Raw genomic sequence first — 25812 nt, 5'->3', positions numbered from 1 at the left:
AGCATTGTCAAGTAACACATTGTTATTGCACGACAGACACGCACAAATGCCCCTATCTAACGCTATTCTTTGAAAACAAAACACCACTCTCCCTTACTCTCCTTTTACTCTCTTTCTTCACTCTTCTTTCTCACTCGTCTTCTGCCAAAGCTGCCGTTTTGGCGGTGCTGTTCAACAATACCGTAATATATATACCACACATCATATATTGCCGGAAAGCACAGATTCTCAGCTCTCTGTCAGCATTGATATTTTTTAGATTGAGCAAACTTTGGAGGAGTTACAGTGTTGAGAATCCGTGTAGCGGTCTCGCGATACTTCTGGTGTTTTGCTATGAATGCCCACGTCATATGGTTGCAAGTACTGTAATGAACCATATATGTGCACATGCCCACAATTCTCAGCTTTCCAACACCGTCTGAATTTTTCTGATCGGACAAACTTTGACAGAATTACGGTAATAATACTCCGGACATATAAAACACAGCACCGGCACTGGGTCAGTAGGTAAAGGGTTAAAGGTTGTTATTGTCAAGTTTTTTTTATTTTTATTCTTTTAATTCTATGTACAGAACATTGAAAGTGATGATCTGATACTTTATCAAAACTTTCTGTTGTTTGGTGAAAAGACAAAATAAGGGCTAATATTTAAACTGCAAGCGGTCTTAGCTGAGTAGTGTTTGAGTTAAAAAGCTATGATTCAGTCTGTCACATCTATTGTATATCCCTTAAGTATAAACACACATTTACACTGTATTTATTGAAGTTTCTCATCAAAAACTAAATTTTCCCATTTTTATAACATTTGAACGCATCATGACATATAGAATACAGTCTAATTTACTGAGGTTACCTGAATGCATCGTATTTTCTGTCTTCAGCTGGTACAGTTTGGCATTTAACTTCAATTCTGCAGATTTCACTGCGGATTTCTCCACTGGATTAATATTGTTAACAAACAGGACTGTCTCAAAGTTTTGGAGCACTTTTCTGCATTTATCTGAGCAGCTGAAGAAGAAAACTGTCCTGAAGCAGCTGAACAGAGTGGCATGACCATGGCTTGATCCTGTGTTGTTGTTAGCATCTTTGCTAACATTAGCAAAGATGTGCTTTGCCTGAAGGCAGAACTTCAGACTCGTTGTGCTTCGGTGTAAAGACAGTTCATCTCTGCAGCATGTACCCACAGCTTTGATTTTATCTTCACTAACATTCTCCAGCTTTTTAATAAGAAAATCACCATTAAGCAGACCTGGGTCTGTCTCCTCACTCATCACTGCTGGCTGTGTCTGACCCTCTCACCTCTTCACCTCCAGGCATGTAAACATCCGCGCTGGAGGACTACGGGAGCAAGTTGGGGTCAAACTTAGTCATATGATTAAATGGCGTTATTATTTTTTAACTCGTTAAGGTTTCCAGATTAATCACAAGTTTGGACACCCCTGTCCTGTTGGATGCTAGCTGTCACTTTGTGAGTGGCAGGTGACTGTTACAGTTAAGATATAGCATTTCACCAGCATTGCAGGCCTCAACTTTAATCACACATTCCTACAATATATGTTTGTCTTAAATATGGATATCTTTTACCCTGTGCTTTAAAAGCAGACAAACTCGGTGCATTTGTTATTAAATCTGACTGATGTTCAGTTTTTATTTGTTTTATGTCTGTAGGTGTGATGCGGGTGGACTACGGAGACGTTTCCTCTCGCAGAGCCCTCCGCGAAGCCTTGCACTGCAAACCGTTCTCCTGGTATCTTGAGAATGTCTACCCAGACTCCCAGATCCCGAGACGATACTACTCACTTGGTGAAGTATGAGCTCTCTCCTCTGATACTCTGATCTCCCATAATGCCACAGATACTCCGCCTCGCTCTGCTTTCAGTCAGAGATGTCCTTGTAGCCTCTGGGTTGTGTTCTCAGAAATGCAATAATGCTGCAAGAGAAATCACAAAATCTCAGAATGGTGCAACAGCTGAATAAAAGCAGATAAAAACAAACAGCCTGAGATGCTGGTTTTGGATGATAAACATACAAGAGGAATGTCTGTGCTGGCTGTATTGATCCAAGTCTCATGTTTACACAGTTTTCTGTAAATACTGCGTAGGTGAGATAAGGCTCATGAATGCATTCTGTCTCATTGGACAGCTAAGGCTGCACGAAGCCGTAGGCCTGAACTGTATGAGAACATGTAGAAAAAGCATATAAGCTAGAACACAGTTTCTTTGTCAATTTAATAGTTTTCTTGTTATACACAATGACTGAGCTTGCAAAATCCCTCCAAATGTACAGTAAATCCAGAATCTTTTGTTTTTTCAACACTAGTTTAGCACCAATTAATCTGACTGTAATTTAGCGTAATCTTGAGCTTCAGAGGATTTCATAAAAATGTTGTAAAAGCCTGGAAAATAGACATCTAATGCAGTGGTTCTCAACTGGTGGGTCAAGACCGAAAAAGGGTCGCAGAGCTGTTTTAGTATGCCTTGAAAAAACTGTGGAATAAAGTCCATGTTATCGGAAGGGCTAGCAGACAGACACTTTTTTTTTACTTTGTTTTTTCCAAGATATAGTCTACTATGGGTGTTTTCTCGAGATATGAATGTATTAAAAACTGAATTTGTCATTATATTGTGTCACTCAAAATATCAAGATAACAACCAACATTTCCACCTTACGATGGAAATGGCATAAAACACAACATACAGTGCCGTGAAAAAGTATTTGCCCCCTTTCTGATTCCAGATTTTTTTTTGCCAATTTATCACACTTAAATGTTTGGATCATTAAACAATTTTAATATCTCACAAAGACAACCCAAGTAAATACAAAATGCAGTTTCTAAATGATGATTTTTTTATTATTAAGGGGGAAAAATCCAAACCTATCTGGCCCTGTGTGAAAAAGTATTCTCCCCCTGAACCTACTAACTGGTTGTGCCACCCTTGGCAGCAATAACTGAAATTAAGAGTTTGTGATAACTGGTGATGAGTCTTCTAAATATATTTGTTCAACTCAACAATAGACCATGATTTTGCTGATCTCCATGATCCCTCATTTGGCTGTGCCCCAGAAAGCTCTCCCCTTCCCTCCTATCCCTTATGGGCGGCCTTGACTGTAACGTTATTTAAAGGGGACATATTTTACTCTTTCAAGACAAGTTTATATTGCTCTCAGAGGTCCCTAAAACATGCCTGTGAAGTCTGTCGCTGAAAAACACTCCAGTATTGGATTTTTACACATCTAAATACCCCTCTGTTTCAGCCCTGGTCAGAACAAGCTGTTTCTGTGTCTGTGGCTTTAAATGTTACTGAGTTGTCTGACTCCGCCCCCAACAACATCCCTCTCAGAGAACGGATGTGTCTTCCTGGGTGTGGCTCTCCTGATCCTCCTCTTAACTGGCAGCTGAGAGGAGGTTCAGGAGAGAAGGACGGAACTTTCTTCCATACAGGGGGGCCCAACCAAACCTAACTCCCCATGTGACATCATGAGGGGAAGATCTGAGAACGGCTTGTTTCAGTGCACATTTTCTGAAAGGTGTAGAAAGAGACGGGGGAGGGAATGGATTTTTTTGACTCTTGAGAGGATTGTGTACAGACCAGGGCACATATTTTTGTTTAAAAAAGCCTGAAAAAGGGGCGCGCAGATAGCTTAGCGGTTTAAGGCGCTACCCATGTACGTGGGCGGCCCGGGCTGGAATGCGGCCTGTGGCCCTTTGCCGCATGTCTCTCCACTCTCTCTCCTATTTTCCAACTCTATCCACTCTCCTCCTCTACAGAATAAAGGCACAAAAAGTCCAAAAATAAATATTAGGAAAAAGAAAAGAAAAGCCTAAAAAAACGATTTTCGAGTCTTTTTGTATCAATATGTATATAAGGGTTGGGCAGTTAATCGCAAATTAGATTAAATTGCAATATGGCCTGCTGTAATTTTCAAATCGCAGAAGGTGCAATATTTCTTTAACCTGAAATTTGTGTCAAATTACCAGTTCAGAACTTTTTTGCAGCAGAGATATGATGCATTAAGTATCATGCAATCATTCTAGTGCCATATTTTTAGAATATTGTAAAGAAAAATCCTAATTTCTTCATTTTTGTATGTCTAGCTTATTGAATATTAGAGTTATATAAAAATCATCATTCCCTTTAATACAACAGTTCAGTTCAAATTTGCAAAATGAGTGAAAAAAATCATCACAATTAGACATTTTTTAAAAAACTGTTCTGCCCTAGTTTACTCTAATATTGTGTTGGTTATCATAAAGAATTAACTATTGCTTGTTTTTGTTGTAAAATGCATGAGATGAGGAACTTAAGAAATAATTGCATATTAAATATTGGGTAAAAAAAAAAAGGCAATTAGATTATTTTCCCACATCGTTCAGCCCTAATGTATATCGTTTGCATAGACATTTTGTATTAACCTTAGCAAACCTTAGCCTTGAGCAAAAAAAGTTCCAGAACCACTGGCATAGATGTATAAATCCTCCGTTCAGATTGTAGTGCTTTTTAAAATTTGAGAGGATCGTATGACTACTGAGTGGGCAAGGCTTTGGCTCATTCAACAGACATGCCCATACCATCCTAGAGCCGATAATATTGCCTCATTTTTGTTTTTTTATGACTGAAATTTGGCCTGGTGGTTCATAACACAGTGGCCTGTCATACAACAAACCTGAAATACAGATATTTTATCACTTAAGACACAAAAATGTCTCAAAATTTAGCCAGAAAGTTGTAAAATTTGAACCAGTAACCTATTAATGTGTTCTTTTTGGCACAAAATAGAATGTATGGAAAAGCTAGTTTCTAAATGTAAAGGTGGAATGTAGCAACTGATCATTTTCAGCTTTGGTATTATAGTTAACTGTAAATTGTCTCCATGATAATTGGAATTTTATGATAAGCCCATGCTCGGTCATATAGATAAATACATTTTACAAGCGACCTGAATTTGCCTCTTGAAGCTCATGTGTGCGTGTGGACGGCAGCACGAGGCTCAGTCAGCACTGATGTGCTCTGTGCTGTCTGCACGATAGACGAGGGCCATTTAAAAGTAATGTCAGTTTAAGAAGTCAAGCTGAAATGAGCTTGTAATCCTCCAACAGTCATACAGCTGAGGATGACAGGATTTTTTTTTCATCTATGCTGCTCTGCTGTACTGCAGTACAAGCTCTCTCTCTCTCTCTCTCTCTCTCTCTCTTCCAGACTTCTCTGACTGACTCTCATCCTCCATAACACACAGTCAGCCTTTCTTTAACAGCTGGAGCCATTAGGTTTTATATCACTTAATTATGAACGCTGTTCTGGTCCTGTATGATAGGCATAATAAGTTGCTATGGCAACATTTAAGGCCAACTCAGCTTTAGCTCTGTAAATGTACAAGTTCATTAGAAAGCTGAGTCGACTGTAAAGTCTGGAGAAGCTGTGAAAGCAAGGGGGCTGGTCAGGCTGTGCAGTCAGAGCTTAACTTTTTATTTCAGTTTTATAAAGGGAGGATAATGGGTAGAATATGGATTTATATAACTGCATAATCTAAACTGTGTGTGACTGTAACTGACAGCATTCTGTTGGTTCCCCATTTTGCTAAGAAATTTCCCCAAAATGTCCCATAGCTTATGTTTATAATCATATACAGTGCTTAAAAAATTAATTAGACCACCTGTCATAAAAACAAGAAAACATAAATATTTTAGAAATCTTTCAAAAACTTGTTTAAAACTAAAAATGTTATTGTTATTTATTTGGCAAATAACAAACTGAAACAAGTAAATAGTCCTTTTTCACACATAATAACCAAAAAACTTCATATTTTGTACGGCCTCCTTTGGCCTTGATAACAGCTTACATTCTTGCTGCCGTTGTTTTTATGGACTTTTCCACAGTCCCTTTTGTTATTGAGCTCCAAATAGTCCAGCTGTTTCCACAGACTCGCTTTAGATGAAACTTTTGTGCCATCAATCTTTGAATCTACTAAATCCCAAATTTGTTCAATAGGATTCAAATCCGGACTTTGACTTGGCCAGTCCATCAGTTCCAGCACTCCAGATTCCTTTTTCTTGGTCAATAGTCTCTGCACAGCTTTGAAGTATGCTTGGGGTCATTGTCTTGTTGGTATATGAACCCACGACCAATCAGATTCAGTCCAGAAGGGATTCCATGATGCACTAAGATGTTGTGGTAGATGTTCTTCTTCATGATACCGTTCATTTTCACTCATTTGCCCACACCGTATCCACAAATGGAACCCCGTACCATAATGGAATCTCCACCGTGTTTCACTGTGGGTGCATCTGGCATCAAAACCTTCTCCAGCTTTTCTGCAGACATGAACACGACAATGCTGACCCAAGAGTTCAAACTTGGACTGGTCCATCCAGAGTACCTTCTTCCAGTCATCAGCAGTCAAGTGTTTGTGCTTCCTGGCAAATCTGAGACGTTTCTGGATGTTTGCAGGCCTCAATAATGGCTTCTTAGCAGCTATTCTTCCCTTTAAGCCTTGTTCTGTCAGTCGTCTGCTTATGGTCATTCTGGAGACTTTCTCAGACTCTGATCTAGAAGCATTCATCTCTGCCTGAAGATCAGTAGTGGTCTTCCTTCTGTCTCTAGTACTTCAAATGTTGAGGTGCCTGACATCTGCTTCAGTTAACTTTTGTTTCCTGCCTCTTTCTTGGCGCATTTTGTAAGTACCAGCCTCAGCAATTGACTCCAAAGCATACTTGACCACACTGTGAGAACACTTTATGTCCCTCCCTATTTGTCTCAGAGACCATCCAGCATCATGAAGTGCTTTAATGCAGACTCTTTCATTTTCAGTCAGCTCTCCACGTTTTACCATTTTGAACAGGAATGAGGAATTTCAAACTGAATTCACCTAAATTTGAGCCGGCTCACTGGGCTTCTCTGAGAAGTCAGAAATGAATCAAGCATAACATTCAACCGCTATATACTACCTATATATAAACCTATTTATACTATTTTTTTCAGTTTTTTGTAAATCAGTAAATTTGAAAATTCATGGATAACAATAATAATTCTATTTTAGCATTAAAAATAACATTTGGGTTAAAGAGCTTCTACATATTGGTATGTTAACCATTGCAGAAACATCAAAAATGATTTTGGTAATTACCAATGCTGTTAATTTAGGGCAACTTTGCTTTAAACCTTACTTTGGGTGGTGGTCTAATAAATTTGTTAAGCACTGTACAATTTTTAAAAATTGGTTAACGTTGGGTGCCAGTGATGGCTCTTGGTTTGACATGGAGGCTTTTATTTTGAAATGCTCACCTTTAAGAATGGTCACATGATTTTCTTTTCCTCAAGTTTTTCATTATATGAAGAAAATAAAACAGTGTAACTGAAAAAAATAAGAACTTGACCCATTTTTACTATGTCATTATTTGTTTTTCCGTTTTTCTGACCAAAATGAAGAAACAGCTTGTTTTTCCATTTTTGATCAAAAATGATAAAACGGAATAACGAGAGTTTCTCCCATTTTTTGTCTGGTTTCAACCAGGAAATGAATCTGCCAGAAATTCGCTGACCTAAATAGTTGTGAAAGTTGCTGATAAGTTTTTAATGAGCTAATCTAGAGGCAGAAAGTGCATTTAAAAAGAACGTGACCTCTAATTTTTTTTAACTTTCTGCTTTCTTTAGATTAGAAATGTGGAGACAAACCAGTGTGTGGACAACATGGGGAGAAAGGAGAATGAGAAAGTCGGCTTCTTCAACTGTCATGGCATGGGGGGAAACCAGGTGATGCTTTCCTATTTCTGTTTTTAATTTTCATGCTGCTTTAGAAACACTCCGAAAAATGCTTTTTAAAACGAACAAGTACTGCACATATCAGGTAGAGTAAGTCTCTTTCAGATTAAAATCAAATCAACCAGGCTTTAAATATGTTTTATCTTGGAGACATGCCTTTGGAGATTTGGTCTTTCCTCGAAGGCTTGAGCTAAATCAGGTTGGACGCCAAGTGTCTGCAAAATGCCAAGTCAATCTGCAGATTTTCAATACAAGTCAGTCTGGGGTTGCTGCCAATTATTTATTTTTTTCACTGTCCCTAAGTCTATTACTTATTTGCTGAGGTTCACTGTTAAGTCTTTAGATTTAAAAGATGGTTCGTGCCAAGAATTTGATTGTTTTTTAGTCCGATCATTGTTCGCTTTGTCCTCAGCTGCAGCACATGACACAGATCTGAGCGTAATCCTGCAGTGACACAGGAAAAATGGGTGAAAAGACTCAATCTGTAGAAACATCTTTCTTGGTACATCACGTTAATCTTCTGTAGAACAGGAAATCATGATGGCATGGATGATTTCTCTAAATAAAACCAAAATTAAATAGTTTATTTCCACTGATAACAGCATTTTGTTTATAAAAAATGAGTGTCTCTGGACTTCCTGGTGCTTCCCATACACTGACTGAGACTTTTTACTTCCCAGGTCTTCTCATACACCGCCGATAAAGAAATCAGGACAGACGACCTCTGTCTGGACGTCTCCCGCCTCAACGGGCCCGTCGTCATGCTCAAGTGTCACCACATGAAGGGCAATCAGATGTTCGAGTATGATGCTGAGGTAGGATTGATACACCACGCAGACGCCTAACATCCCACACATCCAGGCAGCCGTCCCCAAAACGCTGATTGATTACAGCTCGGAGAGATTGCAGTGCAGCAGTGCACTTGGAGGATTTGTGTAGTGCCTATTTGCTACCTCTAGGTGGTGCTGTGTACCAGTCTTTTAGCAGAGAAGGGGTTGTTTTCCACCCTTCAGCTGTTCTCCTCCTCTCATGTGTTGTTTTCTTCCTTTCGTGTAGTATGTTGGCAAGTGGGAATATGATTTTGAGGTAAGCTTTTGACTCTGAATGTTGCCCTGTAGTTTGAGTCCTGTGCTCCCGGTTTCGTGATCTCCTTTAGCAGTGAGTGGACTGTGATGTGTCAGTGGTTATTGGAATAGATTTTAATGTTTCATGAAACTGAGACTGTTTTGCAGATGTGCAACCTGCTAATATTTTCTTTTTTGTCTTGTAAATAACAAAAAATATATATTTATATTTGCTTTATACATAGGGAACCAAAAGTGCTCATATGTCAGTTTACTTTAATAAAGTTTCAGTTTAATTTTTATGAAATTAGGAAGTGCAGAAACAACACAGAGATGGAAATATACAGATCAAAGAGAGAGCATATGTGGCATTAATAATTAAAGATATACAGAATCAGTGAAAGCTGAAATTGTTAAAATATGAGGTTTTTAAATATGTGCAAATAAATGCTCTGTGCAACAAGTTAAAGAAATGCTGTGATTTGATTGTTTGGAGGCTGTCGGTAATATTACATTAAATTGTTTTGTTAATTTTGTGCAGAATCAATTATTTATAACCCAGCAGTAAACAGCCAAATAATTTACACAAATGACAGGACATTCAGCTGCTCAGGCAAAGTCTATAACCCAAATGTCAGCGCTAAGAATAGCGCTAACCTAATCTCCTATACATCGAAACAACAAAGATGGATGAGCCTGTGCAAGAAATAATCATTTTGCATGTTGGTATTGTGCGCTACGTTACAGACCTGTAAGTCACTCAGGAGAGAAAATATTAAAGCCAATGCAACACAGAATTTAAGAGGGAGTTGTTTTTTAGTTGAGGGTCCAAAATGAAAGCAGAGAAAATTGCAACAGCAAAGTTTCATTTGTATTTGTGGTTATGCAATATTCTGACAGCTTCAATATTCATTCTAACATGTAAACAGACGTTGCAGGCTCTTAAGTTGAAAGCAGAGACAAAGTCTTATCAAGTTGTGTTGACTCAGACCGCAGAGTACTTTATGGATTATACAACTCAAAAAGCATCCTTAATATTAACTATTCATGGCTTTTTTATTTTTTAAATCACTGGGAGCGGCTAAGAAAAGACTCCTCTGAATATAGTGTTACCTGTCTGTGATTGAGACGTCCTGTGGTTGACATGGAGAGATGTCAGGGTGAGGAAGCCTGGAGGCTTTCCATCAAGCACTGAACAAACCCGTGGAGAAATCCTTTCATTACACTTTGTTCTCTGGGCGCATTCTTAATATGGAAAAAAGGTTGAATAATTCATAAAGGAAGAGGGCCGGTCTCTGTTGTATACAGCAGTGGGGTTTCACCGCTGTCGGTGGCTGAGGTTATTTTTAGCACAGGTGTGACAGACAGGGACCGAACCCTCAGCGACTACAGTATCATTAACATTTCATCTGGTCATCAGTTTCACTGTCACAGGGATCCCTGACTTTTTCACATCACTGATGGATTCACTCACAAAAACCAAGATGGACAGCGGTGCTCTTTTTCAACAGCTCTGCTGAAGCAATGCTCCGCAGTGTGCAGGGTCTGAATGATCACAAACATTGTATTAATGAATATATCTGCTGTATTATTCTTATTCTATGTTTCTCTAGTTGAGGGCTGTAAAGAGATGTATGTTTTTATTGTAGGAATCAGATTCACAGTCTAGCAGAGAAAACCATGAGTGCCATGCTCTTGTCTTATGGATGACTGCTTGTGCAGAGGTAGAAAGAGTACAAGACTTTTATACTCAATTAAAAGTAGTTACTTTATATTTATCAAGTGGTAGTAAAATTGCTGGTCTGTAAGTGTACTTGAGTAAAAGTGGAAAGTAAGTAATTGAAAGTTTACTCAAAGTACTGTTTAAGTAGTTACTTTTGATACCCAGGAGGGTTATCCAGTAATTATAGTCTTTTATTTTCATGTGCAATAACAACAAGAGAATATGAACCTCCAACCAGGTTGTTTGGGTCTAAACAAAAATCATACCTTTTTAAATTCCTGGAACAATTGCTACAATATCTGGAATACAGAAAAACAGGACTTAAAGTGTGTCTTATACACAGAATGGTTGGTACAGCGCAGATTAAAACTTCCTTAAAATAAGACAAACAATACAGAGCAAGAACAAAAAATATATTTTTAATTCTGACAAACATTTCTGGGGAAGTATGAACAGCAAAGACGACAAATGTTAACAACTGAGGAGGCAAATAGCCACCGATAAAACTAATGTTAGAAAATCTGTGTCCAGCTTCATTTTTATGAAAAGCCTTTCATTTACATCTTATCTCTGTTAAATGCCTACTCCAAGTATAAAATACTTAATTGCACAGCTTCTCTATCAGGTTTTATCTAAAGGTTAGCTGCTGTTGAGTTTTGGTTGAAATAAAAAACACCTATTCCATTATCCAGGTATTTAATATATGATCTTTATCAAACGGTCAAAGCTGGCCATAGAGAGCAGACAGATCCATCCCGACTCACCTTCACCATCATCTTTCCCTCTCCTGGCTCATCACAGAAGCACACCTTCCTCCACATCATCACCCAATCATGTCTGACCATCAGCCGCCTGGAGGACGGCACCTACGGGCCCACTGTGGAGTACTGTAACGACAGTCCCTTACAGAACTGGATCCTCCACAACTACACCCACCTGGAGGTCGCTAAACACCTCTACTTCAGCCCCACTGATTATTTTCTCTGAGCCACGGACGCTCAGCGGGGCTGTGGGGCTTGAGGTGAGCACTAGGTAGAAATTAGTGTAGAAGCAATGTTCTACCTGCAAACCTGATAACTGCACACAAACGTAATACAAATCTGCAGTTTTTAATGTAAAAATCCTACAAACGTGATACAAATCTGCACTTTCTAATGTAATAATCCCACAAATGTAATACAAATCTGCAGTTTTTTAATGTAATAATCCCACAAATGTAATACAAATCTGCAGTTTTTTAATGTAATAATCCCACAAATGTAATACAAATCTGCAGTTTTTAATGTAATGATCCCACAAACATAATACAAATCTGCAGTTTTTTAATGTAATAATCCCACAAATGTAATACAAATCTGCAGTTTTTAATGTAATGATCCCACAAATGTAAAACAAATCTGCAGTTTTTAATGCAATAATCCCACAAATGTAATACAAATCTGCAGCTTTTAGAGCAATAATCCCACAAATGTAATAAAACTCTGCAGTTTTTAATGTAATAATCCCACAAATGTAATACAAATCTGCAGTTTTTAATGTAATAATCCCACAAATGTAATACAAATCTGCAGCTTTTAGAGCAATAATCCCACAAATGTAATACAACTCTGCAGTTTTTAGAGCAATAATCCCACAAATGTAATACAAATCTGCAGTTTTTAATGTAATAATCCCACAAATGTAATACAAATCTGCAGTTTTTAATGCAATAATCCCACAAACGTAATACAAACCATAGCTACGTTTCTTGATGTGACTTGAGCCTAAGCTGACTTGGCAGGTACATTAATGCTACAACCAACACAAAGACCATAAGGTTCATTGTTGATGTTCATAATAGATTGTTGGAAGGTTAGTATAATTTTGAGAGACAGAACTCGAATGAATCCCTTCAAATGTAAATAATTATGAAATTTGCAGCAGGTAACTGCTATTAAGTTGGTGAGATTATCACATTAAAAGCTGCAGATTTGTATTATGTTGGTGGTTTATTATATTTGTGGGCAGTTTATATGTTTGCAGGTGTTGCAAGCTGGTGTTAATTTTAGCCATATTGTAGTGATTCTTGAAGTAGATTAGTTTGTTTGGCTGTCCAATGTTGTCTCTGTTTTTAAAGCCCCTGTGCAGAGTTTGAAAGTTGTTGCAAACAGGATGAAATTGGTTGCACCTGTTTTTGACCTGCAAAAGCTGATGAGACAATTAGCAACAAAATGTCCTATTTCTATATTGTAATTTAAAATGCTTTGGCCATGGGTTAGGTGTCAGATTAGATGAGTTACAGCAGGCTGAAACAAAATATTCACGGTGAACAACAGCTGTGACAGCTAAACTGAAGCCAGAACACTGACCAGAATAAACAATACCTACCTACAACCTTAACATACAAAAGTAAAGGACAAGACAAGCAAAGAGGTACAGTTTTGTCCACACGGGGTGCCAAAATCAATGCTTCACTACAGGAGCTTTAAGAGAACAGTATATGTTCCTATTTTTGTCTTCAGCAGATGAATACTGATGTTGTGATTCAGTATTGTGAGATGATAGTCAGAATGTGCGTGTGCATTGTTTCAGGAAGCATTAAGTAGCTCATTCTGGTGACCTTTCAGCAAAGGGAAGGCATGAAGATGGGGCCAGAGCCACATCCAGCAATGACAGATGTCCCATCAAGGTGGTAATCTGCATTAGATCCAATCTGCTAGACCTTTATCTGGTCTTCACGCTGAATTACATCTCATTTGACATTTGTTTTCCAACATAAATATTTTATTTAGATGGGGAAAATTCACTGCACTGCCAGCATTTGCTGAATGGTGCCTGAGCTGGAGGACGTGTTTATTTTCGGATGATTATCTCCGTGCAGGGCTGATTGAAATGGACTGGCTATTGTGTGCAAGTTCTTTTGAAGTGATCCTTCATTGTGAACCTAGCTTTTATGGCCCTGGCCCCTCAGGCTGCACTCCTGTTGGCCTGAAGCAGCTGTGTACACCGTGCACCATGTACATTCTGTAGAAGCAATGCATCCCAATTATCAGAGCTTTTCACCACTCACTCTGCTTATTTGCATACTTTTTGTAAGTAATGTTTTTTTTTTTTGGCTCAGCATTTCTGTCACATTCAGGTTTGTTATTTTCCTGCTTTTCCGTGCTCTCTGTCTGCCTCTCATTTGCTCTGTTGCCAATTCTTTTCAGCTGAGTTATACTCAGTCTGCACTAGGGGTGGGAAAAAATACCAGGCTGACAGTATTTCAGGGGTGAGACTGATGTGATACAATTAATGACCTGCTGATGCCAATTCAATATCTAATAGAAACACTCAGTTTGAAGTTAAGTCCAATCATTAGAATGGTGATTTAAGTGGCTCTGAATGTTGAATGGCTTTTATGTTGTTCACACCAAATTCTGACCTTTCCATTTGAACGTCACAGCCAGAACCAAGACTCATCAGACCAGCTCGTCTGCTGTCCAATTTCGGTAAATTGTCGCCTCAGTTTCCAGTTCTTGGCTGACAGGAGAGGCCCCCAGTGTGGTCTTCTGCTGCTGTAGCCCATCTGCTTCAAGGTCTGACATGTGCATCCAGAGCTGCTCTTCTCCCGCATACTTGGGCTATAATTAGAGGTTGTTTGAGTTATTGTTGCCTTTGAATCAACTTGAATGAGTCCCCTCTGACCTCTGCCATCAAATAGGCATTCAGGCTCAGAGAACTGCAGCTCATTCTTATTTGTACCACTCTCTGTAAACCCTTGAGATGATTGTGTGCGGAAAAAAGGAGGGATGCACGATGATTATTGGTACGAATAAATTACCACCCAATATTACATATATTTGACACATTTTTATTATCCCAATAACAAAATATTAACCAATAAAATCCACCCATCATCATCATCATCATTTTTATTGTCATTGTACAATGTACAATGAAATTGTTTTTGCAGCTCCATTTAGTGCTTGAGCAGTTAATCATTTCTCTGCTCTGGGATATGTGCTGTTTTTTAGTCTGTTAGTTTTGGTTCTTATTGTCCTGAACCATCTTCCTGAGGGTAGCAGTTGGAACAGGTGATGTGCTGGGTGGGATGAGTCCTTCAGGATGCCCAGGGCCTTCCTGTGGCAGCGGGACCTGAACAGCTCCTCTAAGGAGAGGAGAGCACAACCTGTGATTTTCTGTGCTGTTGATAATAAAGGCATAATAAATACATGATATAATATAATATAATATAATATAATATAATATAATATAATAATAAATATAATAACGCCATAATGAAGGTGTTCGTTGTCTTTCTCACAAGTCTACACATTCTAAAACAGTAGGTGGCGCTGCAGTACGTGCCCCACTTTTAAGCACCAGAGAAGAAGAGGAAGTAACATTAGCGCTAAATGGCTAACGACACAGCGGTACTGGTGAGTTATTCAGCATTTACGGGGAGGATAACATGACAGTGTTTGGAAAATTTGCCCCACAAAGATCCCTAAAAGTGGAAAACAGTCCTCGAGTTTTAACACAACAGGTCTTGTAAGTCACTTAAAGGTCACATATTAGCAAAATACACTTTTTCAGGCTTTTCTAAAAAAAATATATGTTCCCCTGGCCTGTCCACAACCCCCCCAAGAATCAGAAAAATCCATTCCCTTCCCCCCTCTCTTTCTCCACCTGTCAGAAAATGTGTGCTGAAACAAACCATTCTCAGATTTTCCCCTCATGATGTCATGTGGGGAGTTAGCCCCGCCCCCAGTTTCGGTTGGCCCTCTCTGCTTGGAAGTAAGTTCTTCCCTCCTTCTGATCCACCTCAATACTACCGGCTGAAAGATAGATCAGGAGAGCCACATCCATTTCCTGAGAGGGGCGGAGTCAGACAGCTCATTAACATTTGGAGCCACAGACACAGAAACAGCTCGTTCTGCAAAACCTGCAAAAATTCAATACTGGAGTGTTTTTTCAGCTACAAACTTCACAGACATGTTTTGGGAACCTCTGAGACCAATATAAACTTGTCTTAAAAGGGTAAAATATGTCCCATTTAAAAGTCATCAACCTAACAGTGTTAAAATGAAGCGGCAGTAGCCGTTAGCCATCGGCATTAGGACTGAGCCAAAGGAAGAGTGCTGATTCAGCAGGCACTGGAAACTGCAGAAAGTTTCCCAGAGCCAAAAGGCAAAGCTAATAATGACAACATTTTTTACCCATTTCTGATATGACTTATGTCAGTGCATATTTTTAATCTTCATGTAAAACATCAGCTCTCTTTATTTCTGACTTATGCAGCAAAAAAACAAAATCTTATCTGTTATAGTATCGGTTAAAAAATACTTGCGTGCATCACTAGAAAAATCCTATTGAATGAGTCTTTTGTAATACTCAGACTAAGCTGTATGGCATCAAACCTTACCAAAATTCTCTGACAGTATACAGCAGGGGGCATCAATTAAATTCTACAAGGCCCGGTTCAACGAAATTTCCTCAAGCAAAGGTCTGGAATATCATATCATCTACACATTAAAAATTGAAAAGCATATCGTGTGCTTTTCTTTCTGTCCCTCTGAGCAGTATTACTCTTTTTTTTCATGTTTAGAAAGCGAAATGATCATTACTCATTTAAATCTGTGCTGAAATCAGGCCTACATTAATCAGTCTGTATTTATGTAGTGCCAATTCATAACTAAAGTTATCTCAAGACATTTCACAAAGAGGGCAGCTCTTTGATCTAATTTAAAGATCCAACACTAACCACCATGAGGTCAGCTCTAGTGATGCTAAGCATGGCTACAGCGGTGAGGAGAACCGTCCCTTTAACGGGCAGGAACCTCGAGCAGAGCCAGAGTCATGTCGACAGCCATCTGCCGAAGCTGTGCTGGGGTTGGAAATGGGCAGGAGGTGGGGGAGAAGGGGGATGCAGAAGGAGGGACAAGAGAACAACAAGGACTTTACTACAGTAGTGCTGGAAGGGATTAGTAGTTGCAGCATTTTTACACTTCACAAGCTAAGGCCTAGTCCACACGGGGTTTTTCTTTACCTATCTTAAAGCTAATCATTTCACACAAGCAGTGTTTTAAAAACATCTCCGTCCACATCAACATACACAAACGCACTGCTGTAGAGATCCCACCATGCCAAGAAGAGTCCGTCTTTACTGTGTGTGAAGCAGCTCACTCACAGACAGAAATGATGTTTCTAACATGTGATAATTCTCTCACGGTTGCTCTGTAACACCCATTTCATTTTCAGAGTTCGCGACGTTGGTGGTGGAGTGTGTGGCTTCAGAGTGTTGCAGTGAGCTCCAGGGCTGTTTCTAGCTTTGTGGGGGCCCTATGCAAGATGCTGTTTGGGGGCCCCATTGCCAAATTACGATGGAGAGATTCCTAATCCATCAGATGATCCATGAACAGTCTATTACATTTCACGAGCAAAACAGGCTACTGGCATGATAACCTCTTATTGACTTATTTATGGTCTTTATTTTTTTTTTTTTGTGGACAGACCTAACAGTCATATATGGCATATAAATACACACTCAGTTAATTAATCAGAATTAATCCTAAAGTAATGTTTAATGGCAAATACCTGAGAAACAACTTCCACTAGATAACGTGTTGTGATTCGTGTTGACATTTTTAACTAATATTTGGACTTTTTATCTCAGATTTTGAACCTTTAAACTTATCATTTTTACTGTTTTTTTTTAAATCTCAAAATCCTTTATCATCACTTTTTCTCCCTCTTAATTTATTACCTGTGCAAATAAAGTTTACAGTTAATGGTTAAATGTTGGCCCTGTTGGGCCCTCAGGTTAGAGCTTAATTCAGATTTCTGCCCCTGCTGCAGTTGAGTTTGACACCCCTGGTATAAGGGATAAAGACATTTTAATTCTCCTTGGATGAAGCTGAACAACTAGTGGCTTGGGCACTATGCATTTGCATAGTCCACATATAGCAAGAAATGGCCCTTGGTGTCTAGCAGGGTAACCCACTGAGCTATCCAGTATTTCAGCTGGCAGCTAAGAGGAGGATCAGGAGAGGAGGGTGGAACTTTCTCCTAGCAGGGAGGGCCAACCAAACCTGGGGGTGGGACCAGTGTTAATTTCGTCGACTAAAACTATGACTAAAACAATTCGTCGACAGCCTTTTTTTTCATGACAAAAACTAGACAAAGAGTAACAAAAATAGATCTGTGATGACTAAAACTGACTAAAACTAGGTTTAGTTTTTGTCAAGATGACTAAAACTAGACTAAAATGTGATGTAGTTTTCGTCGGACATTCAAAATCCGTGATATTTCTCCACTGTGGGAAAATCTGTCAAAAAACAATGCAGCTGTATCCATTCTTCCTCTCAGCTATAGAAAGCAGGGACCCCAGGTTTGGCCAACTAAAACTAGACTAAAACTTAAAAGGGTAGAAATGACTAAAATGGGACTAAAATGCATTTCATTTAAAGACTAAAACTAAGACTAAAATTAAAAATAGCTGCCAAAATTAACACTGCGTTGGGTTAACTCACCACATGACATCATGAGGGGAAAATCTGAGAAGGGTTTTCAGCACCAGTTTTCTGATAGGTGGAGAAAAAGAGAGGGGAAAAGAATGGAATTTTCTGGTACTTGAGGGGATTGTGGACAGGCCAGGAGTGCATATTTTTGGTTGAAAACCCTGAAAAAGTGACTTTTGCATAATATATCCCCTTTAAATCAGGGTACTGGAAATGTAAGGTAACTGGCCAAGGACGAAGTTGACAGGGGGATTTATCTTGCCTCATATCAATCACAGCAGCGTTGCTATATTAAGAGATTATCTTTGTAGCGGGCTGGGTAGCACGTATCACATTGTATTCCATCATACTGTATTGCATTGTATCATACTACATCGTAAGGTGAATGACCTTGAGGATCCCACCCCTACTTCACACTCAAGATTCCTCCACTGTTGTCTCTGAAAAAGCTAAAGAGAAATTTCTTTTCAGCTGGCCTCAGTTTCTGCGACCCAGCGTGGTAAATTGGGTAAGAAGCTCCCAGGGCTGCTGGTGTGTGTCAGAGCAGTGACAGTAAAGTGACCTGCTGTTAGATGGCCTGATTTGTTGTTCCATCTCTGAGGTCCTCACGGCATAGCAAGCACAAGAGGAGAGCGCGTACACCAGAGCGGATGCACCATTAGAGCAAATGAGACTGTTTCCTGACTCTGCCTGGAAGACAAAAGGAATCCGCCGGTTTTGCATTTCCCCACAAAAGACATCCCGGCCCTCTAGATGTTCCTCCAGAGTCAGCACAAGATCACATCAAACAGGGACTCTTTTGCCTTTCAGCGAGTCCAGCGCGCTGCTTGGTGACAAAGAGGATAATGCTCCTCAGCCTCGGCCTCATGGTTAGAAACCGTCCTCATTTAATTAGCCGTTCTCAGCTGTGCACACACTCAGCAGCTCGCTCCGGAGACGGCGGTTGGTTCGCCGGGAGGCTGAGATAGGAGTTTTCTCTGCCCCTGAGGAGCCGTGAAATAATTATGAGCAAAGGACAGGACCTCCACATTTCTAGTATTTTCATTAAATGCAGAGCGGCTTTCTCTACCCTCCGCCGTTCTGCTTTTTTTTTTCCCACTATCTCTGCTTCTGGAGTAGGTTTGGATCTTTGAATGAAAGGATGAAATAGTGTTTTCATCACTGCCTCTGTGAGCCCACTATGATTTATAGATTAGATCTACCTCCAGATGGAGGAAGTCCCTGCATGAATAACTCTTAAAGACAAGCATTTGTTGATTATTCTGCTTACTTTAAAAAAATGACCGAATATTTTATCTCTACTCGTCCTTGAAAGTAGGAGGAAGAGCTCCACCCTTGTCTGACTTGTAGAATTATTTTTCTAATGAAAGAAACATCTCCAGTGCAGAGCCACTTTATTGTTCTTTCTTGTTTTAAGCAGGTGTGGAAGGTCGAGAGCCACCTGCTCTCTTTGTTCTTGTTCTGTTTGAACAAATGTGCCTGTAGGGCCGTCTGCAATGTGCACTTCAGGAGAGGTTTGTGCGTGTGTGGTTTGTATGTGTGCACCTCTTTGTATCCAGGCAGGGGATGTCAGACCCTTGTGTTTTATAGCTTAAGATCAAACATGGCCTGAGCGTCTTTGTGTGCTCATTAGTCTGAATATCCTCTGTCAACAGTCCAAGTGCAGTCTTGTTGTAATGAAGAAGTATACCACAACTACAAGAGAAATCTTACCTATGTGCATGTTGCAAAGCCCAGATGACGGCTGCGGTTTCTAGTTGTGATGTATTTTCTCTCATGTGTGCTTAGCTAGTTAGCTGAGAAACGACCTCAGAGGTAGCTGCAATCAGACAATGGAGACTGAGTTGCTTTTTCATCAGTTATCATGCTGCATATGGAGCGAGTTTCTTAAATCTTTCCATATTTTCTTAGGCTATTGTTTTCTCAGCAGTCCCTGCATTTCCTTACGCACCAACTTCAGCCTGGCTTCGTCTCTGCATGTGATCATTAGGACCAGAAAAGCAACTCAAGTGAGGAACCAAATTGCGGAAACGTGTTTCTTCTGAGGGAATGAGCATAAATGGTTAATCAAGGCCATTGAGAGCTCTCTTCAAGTTCTGAGTGTGTGTGTTTCTGTGAGGCAGATAGATTTCTTATGTGGTGCTTGGGTTGAGCTCATCACAACAAGTGTGTCTTTTGCAGTCTGGACATTTTAAAAGCTCTTTTTTTTCTCTCTTATGGCTTCTCTGGTTTGTGGGATTGAAAAGACATTGTACAGGACTGATGGACAACAGGGTTGTCTGAAGGAGATGCAATGTTATGAGTGGATTTACTTCATCTAATTTGATCTGATCTCTAAAAATACATGAACTCCTTAGACCCAGCATGCACATTATTTGAAATGTTAGGAGTATTTGCTGTTGGATATTTTGGGAGAATTTGCTTGGAAACTAACACATATTCTCATTAAAATTAAGGGGATATTTTTCCATATTTTGAGAGTTGCATTGCATAGTTAGAGGAAATTGCTTAGTTTTTTTTTTTTTTTGCATTTTCATGAGAATCTGGGAAATATATTTGCAGTTTCCTTAGCAGGGTGTCTAGGCACAGCCTTAGAGATAGGGTGAGGAGCTCAGCAGTGCTAATTTTGACAGCTATTTTTAATTTTAGTCTTAGTTTTAGTCTTTGAAATGAAATGCATTTTAATTTTAGTCACATTGTATCCTTTTTAGTTTCAGTCTAGTTTTAGTCGATGAAAACTCAAAGGATTTTAGTCTAGTTTTAGTCCATAAAAAGTCCTCACGTTTTAGTCTTTTTATTTTTAGTCCAAAGCATTTATTCTCTTGCCTAAATCTGGTACCAAATCATGGTAGTGTGTTCTCTGCACTCTGCCAAACCTGGGGTCCCTGCTTTCTACAGCTGAGAGGCAGAATAGATACAGATGCATTGTTTTTGACAGATTTACCCACAGTGGAGAAATATCACGGATTTTGAATGTCTGATGAAAACTACATTACATTTTAGTCTAGTTTTAGTAGGGGTGCACGATGACTATCGGGCTGATCGGGGCAGATAACAGGGAGTTATTACGTCATTCTGATAAGTCCGATATCATGATGACTCACGAGACTACATATTCCGAAACAGCAGGTGGCTCCATAGTACACGACCTGCTGTTAAGCACCAGATAAGAAGAGGGAGCAGCCCCTGTGCTAAAATGCTAACAACATGGTGGCGTTATTCAGTATTTACAGGGATGATAACACGACCATGTGTGTAGAATTTGCCCTGCAAAGGTCCCAAAGAGTAGAAAGAAGTCCTCAATGAATCTTATAAGTCACTTAAGAGCCATCATCCCAACGACGTTAAAAAGAAGCGGCAGCAGCCACTAGCCTTAGCCGCGGGCATTAGGACCGAGCCAACGGCTAGTACCAGGCAGAGCGCTGATCGTAAGCAGGCATTGAAAACTGCAGAAAGTTTGCCAGAGCCAAAAGGTGCAATGTTATGATAACAAAATCAGTCTGACTGTCTCCTGATCCATCGTTACTTTCATAGACGTATACCTGCCTGCTCTGTTTGATGTGGTTTCATTTAGTCTCATCCACATTAGGAACAGAAGTTTAGCCAGGGTGGACTTTACATTCTTAACCTATCTCTGATATGACTTATGTCAGTGCATTTTTTAAATCTTTTTGTAAAACATTAGCTCGCTTTAATTCTGGCTTAAGCAGCAAAAAAAAAAAAAAAAAAAAAAAACAGACCCCCAAGTATCTCAATTTGTTCAGCATAACAGCCTGTTATCATTTGGTTTTATGGGGGAAAGCTGTCAGTTGTTTGTGTATGTTGTACTTGGTACACAAATGTTTAACTACAAAATGTTAACTGTAATAACAGTTATAAAGTCAGAATAGTTCTTTGTTTTTTGAAAAACACGAGTGATATTAGTTAAAATTAGTTATAAATATCTTTGCTCACTACATATTAACCCCTTCTTACCCCCAGATGTGCATAAACACATCAAAGAAACTTCTTTTGTTAAATCAACAATTGAAAAAAATATATCAGTTATTATCAGTTATCGGCCATCAGGAGTAGGAAATTATCGGTTATTGGTATCGGTTCAAAAAAATACTTATCATGCATCACTAAGTTTTAGTCATCGTGATGAAAACTGAACTTAGTTTTTGTCAGTTTTAGTCTTCACAGAGCTATCTCTGTTAGTCTTAGTCTAGTTTTTGTCATGGAAAAAAATGCTGACTGATTTAGTCATAGTTTTAGTCGACAAAATTAACACTGGAGCTCTAAAACCTGGAAGGATCTCGGTGTAGAGCTGCTGCTCCTTCACATCAAAAGAAGCCATCTGAGGTGGTTCAGGCTGCCTCCTGGGCGCCTTCCCGTGGAGGTCTTCCAGGCACGTCCAACTTGGAGGAGACCCCGAGGCAGACCCAGAACTCACTGCAGGGAGTATATATCCCATCTGGCCTGGGAGCATCTCGGAATCCCTCAGGAGGAACTGGAAAATGTTGGGGGAGAGAGGGACATCTGGGTTGACCTGCTCCGCCTGGTGCCACTGCAACCCAGCCCCGGGTGAGCAGAGGAAGAAAAAGGACGGATGGATATTTGTAATTTTTAGGGAATAGGATTGGGAATTTTGGGCTTGGTGTTGTCCTTTTAAATTCAGGAAATTTTATGGAAGTTTGTTTGGATGTTTCTGTCATTTTCATGGATTTTGGAGAATGCATTTTTAAATTTTGTAGTATTTGATATTTGTGGAATTTGCTTAAATTTGCATGGAATTTTGGGGGTATATTTTATTTAAATGTTTGGGATTTATGATAAAGTTTCCCTGAAAGATTTGAGGACGATTTAAAGAAATGTAGAAGTACTTTATGAGATACTTTAAAAATATGTTTAAGGATTTTAACAGGAATTTTAGGTAATTCAAAGAAAAAAAAATTGGAGATTTGTTGCGGGAGTTAGCCCAGCCCCCAGGTTTGGTTGGCCCTTGCCAATTAGAAGATGAAAGAATGAATGGTTATGCATTATTATCAAGAGATGCAAGTGTTCAGGGGTAATACTTTTGGATATTTGGACACCTGACAGTATGAAAAGTGGTCTTTTGTCCCACCCAGTTACTGTAACTGTCCAGTGTAAGCAATACTGAAACACTGCCCTAGGTTTAACCCAGCATTTAGGAAACATCACGACTCTCTGGCTCAAAACTCTTTCTGCTGTTTCTGTCTCTCAACCATTTCATGCAGAGCAAGATGCAGAAAATTGGTTTGCAAATACAAACTGGTCAGAGCCACAGAGTAGTGCGGTACTGGTCCAAATAGAAAGCTTTCCACGTTCAAATATTAAATGTGATTGTCTTAGAATGTCTGAAGAGTCTCTACAAAGCTGTAAACAAAAACATTAGGGCGCTGGTTTCTCTCTTGCTGAAGTGGAGAAAGGATTCACAGCTCTTTTTTATTCTCTGAGAAATCTTTTGTATCAACGACAACCGTCTCCACACAAACAGGAGCCTCCATTCTCCCAGCAGCCTCGGTGCATGTTGTGTTGCGTAAGGGGCATGACTCTCACTTTCTCTCGACAAGAAAATCCTGCTCTCTTGATGTTGTTTTGCTTTTGTCTTGCTCCGGCTACAGTTACCGAGTGCAACAAGCCCAGGCTATTTACTGGGGTTGAGAGGTATTTTTGTGAAATGTGGGGAATCAATAGCTGAAGCTGAAGTGTGTCTGTGAAGGTTTCATCTTAGTCATCCAGGAGGATTCTTGCCTCCCGAGAGAGGAGCTGGAGCAAAGTGGACGAGGTTGATGGAGAACTTCAACACTCTAACCCCCCTTACAAAACATTAAGAAGTGACTTCTTTAACATATTTCATTTGTCTTTATCTCTCTCTCTGCAGCGACTCACCCTGCTGCATGTGAACAGCAACCAGTGTTTGGACATGCCATCCGAGGAGGACAAGATGGCCCCCACCCTGAGAGACTGCAACAACAGCCGCTCTCAGCAGTGGCTGCTCCGTAACATGACTCTTAGCATCTGATCTCCCACCTCTCTGCCCCCTCAACCCCCATCCACCCTTCTGTCCTCATCCTAACCAGTCCTGGCTCTCCAAACCCTGAACAGGTGGCTCTTAACCACGCACATCATCCGCCTCTTTCTGCAACAGCGAACGCAGAGATCCAGGGAGCGGCGGCTTACCTTCCACTCTGGAGGCGGCTCCTTTTACAGGTTTGCGAGAGGCTGCACCTGCCTGTCGTGAGACGTGGCAAGCCTTGGATTCAGGGACCTCCCGGTGTGTGAGGTCTGTGCATGGAGAACAAAGAAATCAAAGCAACTTGCACTGTGTCGGCCAGCTGCTAACTGTGCATCCACCATGCTGCTCAGGCTGCTGCTTAACTGCTGGACAAACAAACAGAGGAGCATTGCTAAGAAGGCATGTTACTGATGCTCTGCACTGTAAAGACTTACTCCTGCTGTGTACATGCAGTGCATTAGAGTCCATGTAATTACGGGACTTTTTCCATAATAGATGCTGCTCATTCTCTTTTCATATCAGTGTCTAAGTTACATTCAGATAACAGGGAAGGGATTTAGAGCCCAACCAATACAGAGTTTGAATATAAACATAGTCTTTTTGGGCTAATATCTCCTTTTAAGGTCAAATTGAAATTTAATTCAATCATTTCAATTCAAAAACTACAAACTTTGATGGTACTGCAGCTACTACCTCCTCAATGGGAAATCCCAACCCAAATTCCCAACATTTATTTTATGAAAATGTCTTATTTTAGACCTAAAATGGAACAAATATGCAACTGAATGAGGAGACAAGATTCAAGTATGTTTAAAAAGTGCAGCATCATTGCAGAACCCCTTGGATGACATGCATTCATGCATTCGATCTGCACTGTTTCCTGTGATTACTTGTACATTTTGGTTGTTTTCTAGAGATCTAATGGGATTCAAGCATTGTCATGAGAAAATCAGCCTTGTTATTCAAAGATAAATGAGAAGAAAATCTTAAGAAAAAGAACTAAAATGTATTTGTTACTACAGAAAACCAGAGTAAAACTGTCTTGTGGTAGAAAGTCTTATGTTGCGGCCTGATGCTATAGAGCAGTGATATTTAACCTGTGGCTCTGGAGCCACGTGTGGCTCATTTGTGATGATTTGTGGTTCTTGTATGTCTTAATTTGAAATAATATTCCACCAGAAAACCTTTAAAAGGAAAATTGTACCTCAGAAATTATCCATTGCAAGTAAAACACAGTAGGCTTTGTCATCTCTATTTTTGTCTGTATATTTCTATTGCCCTTATTTGCGATTTTTTGCAACTTTAATTCCATTTTTACTGCTTTTAGCCCCTTCATGACACTTTTATCCAGCTTTTTGCAATTTTTTGACTCTTTTTTTACCTTTTTTGGCATTTTTCGCCCATTTAAGCTAACTTTTGCAATTAATTGTGATGAATTTCCTATTTTGCCACTCCTTAATGCTTTTGCCCATTTTTCCCCACCTTTTTTTCAAATTTTTGCCCATTTTAGTCACTTTTCACTCATTTTTCTCCACATTAATGCCACAATTGGACCATTTTTGCCACCTGTTACTCTTTTTTTTTGGCCAATTTTCACCCATTTTTGACAATTTTTTTGACCCTTTTTTAGCCTTTTTTTTGCCATTTTTCACCCATTTAAGCTGACTTTTGTAATGAGTTGTCATGAATTTCCCATTTTGCCACTCTTTCAATGCTTTTGTCCATTTTTCCCCACCCTTTTTTTTAATTTTTGCCCATATTAGTT

At 39.6% G+C, this 25812-nt stretch overlaps 1 protein-coding gene across 1 annotated transcript in view; it reads left to right on the top strand.

Moving 5' to 3' along the window:
* Nucleotides 1–25143, top strand: part of galnt13 (UDP-N-acetyl-alpha-D-galactosamine:polypeptide N-acetylgalactosaminyltransferase 13) — a 73624-nt gene extending 48481 nt beyond the window's left edge. Inside the window, exons 9-12 of the mRNA XM_041807379.1 lie at nucleotides 1669–1808; nucleotides 7650–7748; nucleotides 8438–8572; nucleotides 23913–25143. Coding sequence (XP_041663313.1) covers nucleotides 1669–1808; nucleotides 7650–7748; nucleotides 8438–8572; nucleotides 23913–24053 — 515 coding nt within the window. The 3' untranslated portion in view covers nucleotides 24054–25143. The remainder of the gene's footprint in view (nucleotides 1–1668; nucleotides 1809–7649; nucleotides 7749–8437; nucleotides 8573–23912) is intronic.
* Nucleotides 25144–25812: the final 669 nt, after the last annotated feature.

This window comes from Cheilinus undulatus, linkage group 15 (genome assembly GCF_018320785.1).
Source record: "Cheilinus undulatus linkage group 15, ASM1832078v1, whole genome shotgun sequence".
Classification (NCBI taxonomy): Eukaryota; Metazoa; Chordata; class Actinopteri; order Labriformes; family Labridae; genus Cheilinus; species Cheilinus undulatus.
The sequence above is the reverse complement of the archived record's forward strand: the minus strand, read 5'-3'. Positions and strand labels throughout refer to the sequence as shown.